We start from the raw sequence: 13043 nt of genomic DNA, 5'->3' as shown, positions 1-13043 counted from the left end.
CTGCACACTTCAACATTTACCTGCTTTAATTTGAGAAGGAAAAAAGAAATAGCCTTCATATGCATCAGTAACTTCTATCATTCAAACAACCACAACTCTTGGCAAAATTGCATGACATACCAAGAGCCAGATATAGGAAGATCAAATCCAACTTGATCGATTGGCATACTACATCAGAGTAAAGTTCTTTACATGCTGAAACTATATATGCAATTATGACCACATATAACCCAAGCAGAAGCTCTGCATACCAAGTCTTATCATCCATTTGTTTTGCCATGCCATGAAATCAACCCAAAACTCTACCTTTCAGCCTTTAACCGATGTAGCATTCATCACAAGTTTGCTGCTGTAATTTTTCACTTTACAAACGCAGATATATGATGGTGAAATGCAGCTCCCAACTTTATGAGAACCACTGGTATGTACAAAATGTGCTATGTGGTGAACTCGGCAATATACTGAAGTTATAGGACCATTACAGCGGCAGAAGGGAGCGCCGAGCTCGGCCTTGTCTTGACAAGAAGAAGCTCCCACTAATGCTCGATAAAGATCTTTCTGTTTCCTTGCACAAAGAAGCGCCACTGGAAAAATTCCATTGCTTTCTCCTGGTTCTATCATCCCACACTTCTTCTTCTAAGGAGGTTTTCTTCCTGTTATTGCTGAGATCCTCATCAGACTCCAATCCATGTATAAAAGAAGAACAAGTAAATGAATCCATAGAAATCGATCGCCGGATGGGCTGAAACCCATCTTCCCCAATATCAACAGTCACTCGCTGCTCAGAGCTCGTGAGCGGGAAGACCACAGTTCGGTTTCCAGCTCCAAGTTCCAATCTTTCGACCTCCGGTTCCTCTTCCAAGGCGCCTTGAGCAGATTCTGATTGCCGGCCATTGATCTGCTCGCTGTCCGCTACGGCCGAGGAGAGATTATTGGGATCCACGTGATCTGGGATAAACTCAGGGTGGGATGAAGGGGCGGAGGAGGAGGAGGAGGAGGAGGAGGAAGAAGAAGAAGAATGGGTACTTGTTCCAGTACCGCCACTGCTGGCGGCGGAGGTCGAGACTACGACGGGCGCACGGCACAGGGGGCAATTGACGTGGGATCGAAGCCAAGTGTCGATACAGCCGAGGTGGAAGGCGTGGCCACACTTGGGAAGGAGGCGAACGAGCTCGTCCTCGCGGAACTCGGAGAGGCAGACAGCGCAGTCGGAGGCCGAGGCGCCGAGGACGCCATCCGCGGCCTTGTACGCCAACGCGGAGATGGCCCTGATGGTTGACTCGTCGAGGCCAACGGTCCTGATGTACCAGACATGGTGCATCACCTCGTCGCCGTTGCCGTCGCCGCCACCGTCCTCCTCAAGGGGTCCGCCGGCGAGGGGTACGTCGGGGGATGCCGTGCGGCGGTGGTGGCGGCGGCGAAAGACGAAGTAGGCGAGGACGAGAACGAGGACGGCGGCGGCGATGAGGAAGGCGGCGGAGATGGGGAGGGCGGGGAGGAGGGAGGAGTGGTGGAACCGGATGGTGGTGGGGGGGCCCGGGGAAGATGGAGGAGAGGGTGGCGGCGGGGGAGGGGTGCACAACTCCATGAATCCACATAAGGAGGAGGCGTTTGGCGCCGGAAAGAGGAGGCGATTAGGCCGGACGGCCATCACCGGCTTCGATTCCTCTCAACCCGCGCTTCTGCTCCTTGCAAGTCTCGCTGCAGTCAACAGAGCGCGGAAATCTACAGAGACAGAAGACATTAATCGGTTTGGGTGGCGAGAGGGACGCACAACAACTCCATGAATCCACATAAGGAGGAGGCGTTTGGCGCCGGAAAGAGGAGGCGATTAGGCCGGACGGCCATCACCGGCTTCGATTCCTCTCAACCCGCGCTTCTGCTCCTTGCAAGTCTCGCTGCAGTCAACAGAGCGCGGAAATCTACAGAGACAGAAGACATTAATCGGTTTGGGTAGCGAGAGGGACGCACAACAACTCGATGCAATCAAACCCGATACAGATCGCACTGCGTAATGAATTGCTCACCACCTTACCGACAGCGACACGAATCTAATTCATTATGTGGTAAGCCAATTAGGCGTTATGGCCGACACCCACCAAATTAGGTGAATAGAAGAAGATAGCATAATGCATTGTGATCCGAGTCTTATTAAGCCGGCTTTAATCATACTACAGTTCGGAAATGACATCGATCCAACCTAATAAATCATGAGTTTGAAAGCTCATTGATCCTCCAATTCCAATTCTAAATCTATTTTTAGAATTAATTAAGTTTGGATTAAGATATCCATTAATTAAGTTCTAAAGATACATTTAGCATAACACAATTAGTACTTAGAATCCAGTTGGCAAATCACCTCTGACCGACCTTAATACCTGACTGATTAAAATTAATTCATAAGTAATCGGAATAAGATATATTTTTTTTTTTCGAAAATTTGTGGGTTCACAATTTTTTTTTTTTGGACCACATTTATAAGATGGTTTGGTCGAAATTAACCCTATTATTATACTTAAAAATGAATTAAAATAAACTCGTTCATAGTATTCACCTAAAAAAACATAATTTTTTATAATTAATTATTTAAAATTATCTTTAAAAATTATTATTAATTGTTAGAATAATGTTCTGAAAACTTGAGATGGTTTGATTTAAGTTGACTCTCTTACACCTGAAAATGATGTCTATTCATAGAATTTATATTAAAAAAATTTAATTTTTTTACAATTAATTGTCATAAAATTATATAATTTTTTTAAAAAATACTATTAATGATGTTATAGTCATATCCTAGTAGAGGGGTAAAATTTTGAGATGGTATGGTCAAAGTTGACCTAATTATACTCTGAAATAAACTAAAATGCATATGCTTATAAAACAAAAATCAAACTTTTGATAATTAATTATTTTAAAATATTAAAAAAAAATATTACTGCTGATGTTAAAATAATATGATAGTAGACCGGTGAAAGTTTGAGATGATTTGGTTTATGTTGATACTATCACACTCGGAAATAAGCTAAAATACACTAATTTATAAAAAATAATCTAAATTTTGATGAGAAATTATCTTTAATTTTTTTTTAAAAAAAATAAATATATATTAATGATGTTAGAATAATATCTTAGTATATTGGTGAAAGTTTGATTTGATTTGTTGAAGTTGATCCTATTAGACTCTAAAATAAATTAAAATATACTCATTTATAGAATCTATATAAAAAATCTAAATTTTGATAATTAATTATCATAAAATCATCTTAAAATATAAAATATATAACTAATTATGTTAAAATAATAACCTAGCAGATTAGTTAATGTTTGATATGATTTGATTAAAGTTAACTATTTTACACCAGAAAATAAACTAAAACATACTCATTTATAGAACTTAATAAAAAAAATTAGATTTTAACAATTAATTATCCTAAAATTCTCTAAAAATATAGAAAATATTATTAATAATGTTATAATGAGATCCTAGTAGGATGGTGAAAGTTGACATAAATTACTACTTGAGCCTATTATACTCGAAAATAAATTAAAAAAATAACCGTTCGTAAAACCTATACAATTGAGATTCTACAATCGACTATGGTTCAAATCAAATCCAGTATATTTTGGTGAAATATATTTAAAACACTTTTAACTTGTACATCGATATGGTTACAATATTTATTCATATATTTAAGAAAAATATTATAAATTTTAGAAATATTTTTAGAAGACAAAGACGAGAGGAGGAGGCAGGAGGTAGAAGAGGACACGAAAGATGAGAAGAAGAAGCATAAGGAAGTCGATGATGGAAAGATAAAAAGAGTGAGAGGAAACAAACGAGGAGGAAGGTGGGAAAAGAAAAAAAGAATTTGATTCAAGCATTTTAAGATATCATTATTTTAGTCAAATTAGAGAATAATGACATCCGTAGGTAAAAATGAATAGGAGATGACATTTCCGTAAAAACTCAAATAGTATAATTTTTTCCGATAAATTATCTAAATATCTTTACATTTATGACATAAAATGATAAATATATACTGACAGCCTGTCGTATAATTCAGTCATTTGAATGGGCATTCATAAGAAATACAACACCACAAAATGTGCTAAGATCACATGCATCACGTGACGTCAATAGTTTTCCTACTCGTATAAGCACATGGCATACATTGACTACTAAAAATTAATCGAATTTTTTTTTCTTCTAATATTTCGGAGACGGGATTGGATGTCATTATTTTATGTATGTAATATATTCACAATTTGAGGTCGATTACATAATTGTTTTTTTCTTCCAACAACATGGCAACAATTGATCATGATGCTATTAGCAACCATCTTCATGTTACACCATCCTAAATAATTTTGGGTACTATTTACATGTGTTATTTAAACTATATATATATATATATATATATATATATATATATATATATATATATATATATATATATATATATATATATATATATAATCATAAGGAGTCGAAAAGTATGGTGTCTTTCCTCTAAAATTCATCACAACAAAGGCACAAGATCAAATGTGCTCCAGGCATATAAGTTCAAAAAACTAGACCCGCATAAGGAGAAATTTGTTATGACGGAGACGCAAAGCAAAATATGCTTGAGGCAAGTGAGTGGAAAAAACCCGATCAGCATGAGGATAAATATACCACAGTAGAGGCAAAAGGTCAAATGTGCCCAAGACACATGAATCATGAAAACCCAACCCACACGAAGAAAAATTTGTCACGGTGAAGACGCAAGACCAAATGTGCCGAATGCATATGAGTTTGAAAACTCGAACCCACGTGAGGATAAATCTACATGATGGAGACATAAGACAAAATATGTCTAATGTGTATGAGTTAGGAAAACCTGACTTGCGTAAGGAGAAATCTGTCAGTATATGGTTAAATGTGCTTAAGGTACGTGAGTCGAGAAAATCTAACCCGGGTGAAGAAAAATCCATCACATAGAGGCGCAAGGCCAAATGTGCCAAGGCATGTAAATTAGGAAAACCTGACTCGCGTAAAAAGAATCTACTATAGTAGAGTCGTATGGCTAAATTTGCCCAAGGCATATGAGTCGGGAAAATCCGACCCGCGTAAGGAGATCCCGAACGCACTTGTATCGGATGAACTAAACATCGCACTTCAGACTCCTTTAGCAAGAGCCCCCTAAGCACACCTAAGGAAAGACAAATGATAGGAAATATACTATCAGTCAATTATCATCTGACACGTAGCCGCCACGTGAAGTCCTTGGTGGAAGGAAAAGAACCAAGTCATTTCCCACCTGCTCGTATGGACAAAAGTCTAACACAAGTAGTTTGAGGTTGTCTCCTCCCTTAATCACCCATGTGGACAAGACACCAAGAAGAGGATGTTGGGACGGTTAGAGGTTGTCCCATTCTAAGGCCAAGTATAAAAGTGAATCTCCAATGTAATAATAGGGGTTCTTTTCCTAACTTATTTTGACTATTCATGCCCGTATTCATTTTAGGTTACTATTTGAGTATCGGAGGGTTCGTGTCAAGAAATCTCTTTCGACCTCGATCTTCATCCAGGAAACACCTCGAGAGCTCGACGCTTCCACTTCGGAGGCACATCGGACAACCTCACGAATATGGGTCTAGACTACGTCGGGCTGATCAAAATGTCAATGACTTTTTTTTTTTTTTTTTCAGATAATATCAATTTCTAAAAAAATAATTTTTATTCGACTTTGAACTTATTAAAAAAAGAAAAAAAAAGTGAATTTTATATTATAGTAGTTATACCCAGATTTAAATCTTGGTAGAATCATTTAAATTTTTTTATTTCTATTTCACATATCCACAACCGTCATCAACGCTACCTAAGAAGGGCATTTTCATTCCATCATTTACAACCAATGTGCGGAAATTAAAATCATATATGTAGTTTCTTGAAATCATGTAACCTTTAAATCCTGTTAATTTCACATCTTTATTTATATTGGTCATCCACCTTAAATCTAGTATTTGGACTCAACTGAGTTGTTCATAGGCTGCATATCATAGTTATATTTCTCTTGCCAAAATACATACGTCGCAATAATAATAATAATAATTCACAATAGTATCTCATCTCTTTCCACCTTTCCAATTCGTCTACTCGGTAGCATATATCAACAACCCATGTTAGATATATATAATATGCTACGTTACATTATATAGAAGACCCCAATTTAAAATTGGCGATGCTCGTTTTTGTGTCATAGTGGGTTTCCTACACCCACACGCTAACCCCACTATTATTATATAACCCAACCACATGTGAGTTGTCTAATGGTCATTAGGGTTCAGCCAAACTGCTGGAATATGCAGCTTTTGTCTATTCGATGCATTCAATTCCCGTCTTCTTCACATTAACTCCACCTGTGAAAGGTTATGCTTTTGTAGGCCACACGTCGTCAGATCACTTATTGTAGGCTTCGCATGTGATTTGCATGCAGGAAAAAATAAACAAAGATCCTACGGATCACGATGATTTTTGTAATTATTTTTCTAATATTTTAAATCTTACGTACATAGATAGCATCGCAAGTGATCTTTTTTAGCTGACAGTCATTTTATAATCAGGAATATAAGAATATTATGGATATCTTTGCATGATAAATGTTTTAAAATTCAAACTCATTTTTCAGACTTATGTATTTATTATTTATATAAGCCTTTTTCCCAAACATCTTTAATTTTTTTGAGAGATTTTTAATCATCAAATCAATATCTTCAGCGTCAATTATTGTGGCTGCTTCACTCGGTCAAACGTGTTGCATGTTGCATTATTGGTCTCCTTCTCCTTCTTGTATGTGTATAAGAGCTCTACACACATGACTGATATATGCTCATCGAACATCCTCCATCTTCCTGCGCCCAAGCGAAGAAGGCGATCGGGACAACAATGGCGGGTTCCCTCTTCTCTCCCATGCCCTCCAGCCCCCACTTCCCCGTCTACACCGCTCACCGTCGCCTCGCCGTTTCCTACCGCGTCATCGGCTTCTGCACCTTCTTCCATGCACACCGGGCGGTGGTTGTCCGGGCGGCGACGCAACCTCCAGCCCCCGCCGGCAGCGACGACGACGCTGCGCCGGCCAACGAAGACGCCAAGTACGCGCTCCGTCAACATCATCACCGTTCTTCTTCCTTTTTTTTTTTTTTCCCCCGTAGCGTGATGATTTATTGATGCCAACTCTGCAGGAAAAAGAGATCTGACGGTGTTCCAGGCCTACCTAATCTTCCATTCCCAGACATACCCATATGGTATCGATCATCGTTGCCTTGGACAATGGCTGCGGATACATGATCTTCTTTTCTCCACTTGTAAGCTTTTGTGATTCCTGCAGGGCGAGATGGGCTCTGGGCTCGGTAGTCCTCTTGGCTTTACCGTTCTACAGGAAGGTTTTAGGGATCGAAGGTAACGCATGCGGGACTTGAAAGAAAGGTTGACATGATTATTCACATCTCACAAACTTCTCCGGCTCACAGTAACTAAACCGTGTGTGTCAGAGAAAGCGGAGAAGACGGCGGAGGCGATACTTGGGGTGGTGGAGAAGGTGGCTGAGGTGACCGAAAAGGTATCGTTGGAGGTGGCCGAGGTGCTGCCGGAGAATTCGGAGCTAAAGAAGATAGCTTTGGAGGTGGAGCACGTTGCTGAAGTCGTGATCAAGGATGCAGAACTCGCAGAAACCTTGATCGAGAAGGTAATTTATATGATCTAACACGTTTCTTTCTTGGATGCACACAAGAGTGTGACATGGTCCATTATGTGGTGGTATCTTATGTCTCTAGGTTGATGGAGTAGTCAAGAACGTGGATACAATGGTTGAGCCCATCGTCGAAGAGGTAATTGACGGGGGCCAGAAAGGAAGTGTGAGAAGAGAGAGCACAAACTCGAAGAGAAATGTTTAGTTAGTTAAAGAAACAAATTGTCTATTTAAATCGTTTACCATGTCATGTATTATTATTATTATATTTGTCTTAAACTATGAGAATTGGTCTTTGTTAGGAACGTCGTTTAATTGTTTGTGGTTTTGGTCATTTGCTGTAACGCTTCAGAGATACACATTACATGGCTGCAAGGCTGTCTGTGCCATTGCAGCATGGGTGCTGTCTACTAGAAATAATTGAACTCAACTTGTGTTTCTAAATTATTATAATAGAAACACAATAAAAATTGATACGAAAATCTTTTTTGCTTCAAAGAGATGATTAAGCCCAGCAATTAAAATTCTCATATATATATATATATATATATATATATATATATATATATATATATATATATATATATATATATATATATATATATATATATAGTCATCAAGAACATTTATTATCACCAACTCATAACGTTCAAGAATTAATTCGAATTTATAACGTTTGATCCTAATAAAGAATTTTAATGATATTAAATATTTAATTTAATAATAACGGTTTCATGTATAATGAATAAAAAACTGAAATCATTTAAACCATAATAAATGAAGAAATTCATGATAATAAATTATGAATATTAATGAGAACGGTTATATTATTATTAAATAAGATATTTAATAATAACGATTACATTCTCCCACTTTGATCCATACGTTTATCTTAATAATTTGAATTAATCTTTCTCCAACAACTTTCTTAACAAATAAATACATGAATCATAACGATAAGTCCTCTAAGAGAGAGTATTATCATTCATGTATTACGATGTATTTAGTTTCTTAATCTCAATGTGGTAATATTACTTAATGAATAAACCTTATGTTTATTCTTGGTCCAATAACAATATATTTTCTCAAAATAATATGCACATGAATAAGAAAATATCATAATATATAAGAGTTTCAATATCATTACAAACTGGAACCAAGTCTCATTTTCTCTACATGATTCTTGAATTTCAGAGGTGGCATATCTTTAGTCAAAGGATCAGCAATCATCAATTCAGTACTAATATGCTCAATGACCACTTTCTTTTCTTTTACATATTCTCTTATGGTTAAATATTTAATGTCAATGTGTTTACTTCGACTTCTACTTTTATTATTTTTAGCTATAAAGACAGCAGTTGAATTATCACAGAAAATTCTTAATGGCCTAAAAATAGAATCCATGATTCTAAGCCATACACCATGTGAAGTAGCCTCAAAACAGGGGACAAACTCAACTTCCATGGTAGAAGTAGTAGTCAAGGTCTGTTTGGTGCTTCTCCAAGAAATAGCTCCATTAGCCATCATAAAAATATATCCTGATGTTGATTTAAGAGAATCAACACAAACCGGTGAAGTCTGAATCTGAGTAATCAATCACATCCAGATTATCTGTATGTCTATACATAAGTATGTAATATTTGGTTCCTTGTAGATACCTCATCACTTTCTTTGCAGCTCTCTAGTGGTCCATACCTGGATTACTCTGATATCGACCTAGCATCCCCACAATAAATGCAATATCAGGTCTAGTACAGACCTAAGCATACATAAGGCTTCATATGACAGAAGCATATAAAATATTTTTCATTGATTCCCTTTCAAGGTTATTCTTTGGGCATTGGTTCAAATTGAACCTATCACCTTTCACAATAGGAGCAACCTTAGTGAACAATCCTTCATCCGAAATCTTTCTAAAAGTTTATCGATAAAGGTTTCTTGTGATAGACCTAAAATATCCCGAGGTCTATCTCTATGGATCTTAATGCCAATGACATAAGATGCTTCACCCATATTTTTTATGTCAAAATTTTTAGAAAGGAATTGTTTTACCTCATGCAGCAAATCCTTATCGTTGGTTGCAAGCAAAATATCATCTAGGTATAAAACAAGGAAACATATTTTACTTCCACTAACCTTCTGGTATATGCATTGATCCATGGGATTTTCAACAAATCCAAACGAAGAAATCACTTCATAGAATTTAAAATACCATTGCTAGGAGGCTTGTTTTAAGCCGTATATAGACTTCCTAAACTTGCAAACCAAGTGCTCACCAACACTAGAGGAGAAACCTTCGGGTTGTTTCATATAAACATCTTCCTCTAGATCTTCATTAAGAAATATTATTTTCACATCCATTTGTTGTAACTTAAGGTCAAAATGAGCAACTAATACCAAAATAATACGTAGAGAATCTTTCTTAGATACAGGAGAAAACGTCTCCGTATAATCGATTCCCTCTTTTTGAGTAAATCCTTTTGTAATAAGTCTTGCTTTGTATCTCTCAATGTTGCCTAACGAATCTTTCTTAGTTTTAAAGATCCATTTGCAACCAATAGCCTTTACTTCATTAGGCAACTCTACAAGATCCTAGACTCCATTGCTCATCATGGAATTCATCTCTTCTTTCATAGCGTCATGCCACAAATTTGATTCTTTGCAACTCATGGCTTGTGAAAATATTTCAGGATCATTTTTGGCTCCAATATTATAGTCAGATTCTTGTAGATATACAATATAATCATTAGGAATTGTTGATCTTTTATTTCTAGTAGATCTTCTTAATATTGTACCAATGTTTTGATGTGGAACTTATGGTTCAATTAGTAGTTCAGGAGCTTTTGTTCAGGAGCTTGTTGTAATTCCTGAACTACTTGATCTATTAGAATACTATCGACAACTTGTGAAATTTCAATGATTGGTTGTTTAGCACTAGTTTGTACTTCAGGAGTGCTATGAACTATAATCAATCTATCATTTGATGTGGAAGGTTGAGATTCTATATGATCATGTGTAGAAACTATGTTCCTGAAATGATCGCTCCCACTAATCACATCATTCTTAAGAAATTTAGCGTTTCTTGATTCCACAATCCTAGTTGTGTGAGATGAATAATAGAAATTGTAACATTTAGACTTTTCAGCATATGCAATGAAATACCCACTAATAGTCCTCGGATCCAATTTATTATCTTGTGGATTATATATCCTGACTTCAGATGGACATCCCCAAACGCGCATATGTCGCAAACTCGGTTTCCAACATTTTCATAATTTAAATGGTGTCTTTTAGATAGCCTTGGTTGGAACTTGCTTTAATATATACACAACCGTCTTTAGTGCTTCAATCTACAAGAACTTAGGAAGATTGGAGTTGCTAAGCATACTCTGCACCATGTCTAATAATGTTCGGTTTCTTCTTTCTGCAAAACCATTCTGTTATAAAGAACTAGGCATAATGTATTATGCAACAATCCCATGTTCTTGAAGAAACTTAGCAAAAGGACCAGGTGCTTGTCCATTTTCAGTATATCTACCATAATATTCTCCATCTCTATCTGATCTCACAATTTTAATTTGCTTACCACATTGATTCTCAACTTTAGCCTTAAAGACTTTGAAGACATCCAATGCTTCATTTTTGTTATGAAGCAAATATATATATATATATATATATATATATATATATATATATATATATATCATGAGTAATCATCTATAAAGGAGATTAAGTATTTTAGACCATGTATGTCCATGTCTGGACAACATATATCAGTATGAATTATCTCTAATAAGTCTGAACTCCTATTAGCACCCTTTTTGGACTTATTCGTCTGCTTTCCCTTAATACAGTCCACACAAGTCTTAAAATTAGTAAAATCAAGAGTACTAAGTATCCCATCTTTAAATAATCTCTTAATTATCTCTATGGAGATATGTCCTAATCTTCGATGTCATAATATAGAGGAGTCCTTATTAATATTACACCTCTTAATGCTAGCGTGAATATGCATTGAATTTTGAGTATTATCACTTTATAATAAAATACAGTAAAGACTATCAGACAAAATATCATTCCCAATACAATCAGATTTATATAATAAACGAAATAATGTGTCTTTAAAATTAAAGGAATACCCAAATGGTACGAGTCTGGAAACAGAAATTAAGTTTCGTAAGAAACTTTGTACATAAAAGGTCATTTTCAATTTTAAAACAAAACCACTACTTAAAGTTAAAATGCATGTTCCAATTGCCTCCACATGTGAGCCCATCTTATTTCCTGATAAGATGCTTTGCTCACTTTCCATTAGCTTCCTTAGGTTTTGCATGTCCTGTAAAGAGTTTGTAATATGGATTATTGATCCAGAGTCAATCCACTAGGTGTTAATATTAACATTGGCCATATTAAATTCATAACACACAAATGAGATTGGTTTACCTTTCTTTTTAAGCCATTATTAGAATTTCATGCATTCCTTCTTCGTGTGTCCCTCTCATTTACAAAAGAAACACCTTGCTTCTTTCTTGATATCAGTTTGGGGTGGTATTTTACCTTTTCCCTACTGATGAGTTTTCTGATTGGCTTGATGTTTGTCAGTTTTGTTCTTCCCGTGAGTGGTTACCACCAATGCACTCTCACCCAATTCCATCACTAGTCTCTCTTCTTCTTGAACACACATGGTCATTAATTCATTGATTGACCATTTGTCCTTATATGTATTGTATGAAATTTTAAAAGGGTCATATTGAGGTAGAAGGGTGTTCAGAATATAGTACACAAGGACGAATTCTGACATATTAATCTCGAGTTTATTAAGTTGAGCCACAATATCTCGCATTTGTATTATGTGCTCACGTACTAGCTTTTAGCAAGTCTCGGACATTTTCATGCTGATCAACAGAACCACGTATGCCATCAGTTATCTTAGTTTTGATAAACATCACGCTGAGCCGATTGGAAATTACATGCTTATGTTAAAATTTGAAGCTTAATAGTCTAAATTACATGTTTTACCCATGTGAAACATGCCAAAAAAATATGAATATCATGACATAAAAATTGCCTGTGAACTAAATTCTTAATTCAAATAGATTCAAATGGTCTTTATGATAAAACTATCAAATTATATTTCAATTCATAATCCCTATGGGTAAATTATAAAAATAATCTGATATTTTATCCTGATTAATTATATTAAATATAATAAAAGATCATATGAGATAACAATTATTATATGAAATATAATCAGTCACAATATGATATCTAATTATTTATGTGATCCTTATTTTAACTTTATATATAATTTTA

General features: G+C 36.0%; 2 protein-coding genes across 2 annotated transcripts; one reads left to right on the top strand and one right to left on the bottom strand.

Moving 5' to 3' along the window:
• Window positions 1–478: 478 nt before the first annotated feature.
• LOC135604870 (E3 ubiquitin-protein ligase RING1-like) lies at window positions 479–1651 on the bottom strand. Its single transcript, XM_065094524.1, has one exon. The coding sequence runs from the start codon at window positions 1649–1651 to the stop codon at window positions 479–481; it is 1173 nt and encodes a 390-aa protein (XP_064950596.1).
• Window positions 1652–6861: 5210 nt separating this feature from the next.
• Window positions 6862–8064, top strand: LOC135605087 (uncharacterized). The gene is made up of 5 exons (XM_065094777.1): window positions 6862–7134; window positions 7225–7287; window positions 7371–7441; window positions 7534–7727; window positions 7816–8064. The coding sequence occupies exons 1-5, from the start codon at window positions 6869–6871 to the stop codon at window positions 7933–7935; spliced, it is 714 nt and encodes a 237-aa protein (XP_064950849.1). The 5' UTR covers window positions 6862–6868; the 3' UTR covers window positions 7936–8064.
• The last annotated feature ends 4979 nt before the right edge of the window (window positions 8065–13043 follow it).

Source organism: Musa acuminata, chromosome BXJ2-2, assembly GCF_036884655.1.
Source record: "Musa acuminata AAA Group cultivar baxijiao chromosome BXJ2-2, Cavendish_Baxijiao_AAA, whole genome shotgun sequence".
NCBI classification, from domain to species: domain Eukaryota; kingdom Viridiplantae; phylum Streptophyta; class Magnoliopsida; order Zingiberales; family Musaceae; genus Musa; species Musa acuminata.
Note: the sequence above shows the minus strand (reverse complement) of the source record. Positions and strands in the feature narration are given on the sequence as shown.

Coding starts and splice junctions, on each gene's coding strand:
- LOC135604870 (XM_065094524.1), bottom strand. CDS start 1,651: ATGGCCGTCCGGCCTAATCGCCTCCTCTTTCCGGCGCCAAACGCCTCC.
- LOC135605087 (XM_065094777.1), top strand. CDS start 6,869: ATGCTCATCGAACATCCTCCATCTTCCTGCGCCCAAGCGAAGAAGGCG. Junction 7,135..7,224: donor CCGGCCAACGAAGACGCCAA/GTACGCGCTCCG, acceptor CCAACTCTGCAG/GAAAAAGAGATCTGACGGTG. Junction 7,288..7,370: donor TTCCCAGACATACCCATATG/GTATCGATCATC, acceptor TGATTCCTGCAG/GGCGAGATGGGCTCTGGGCT.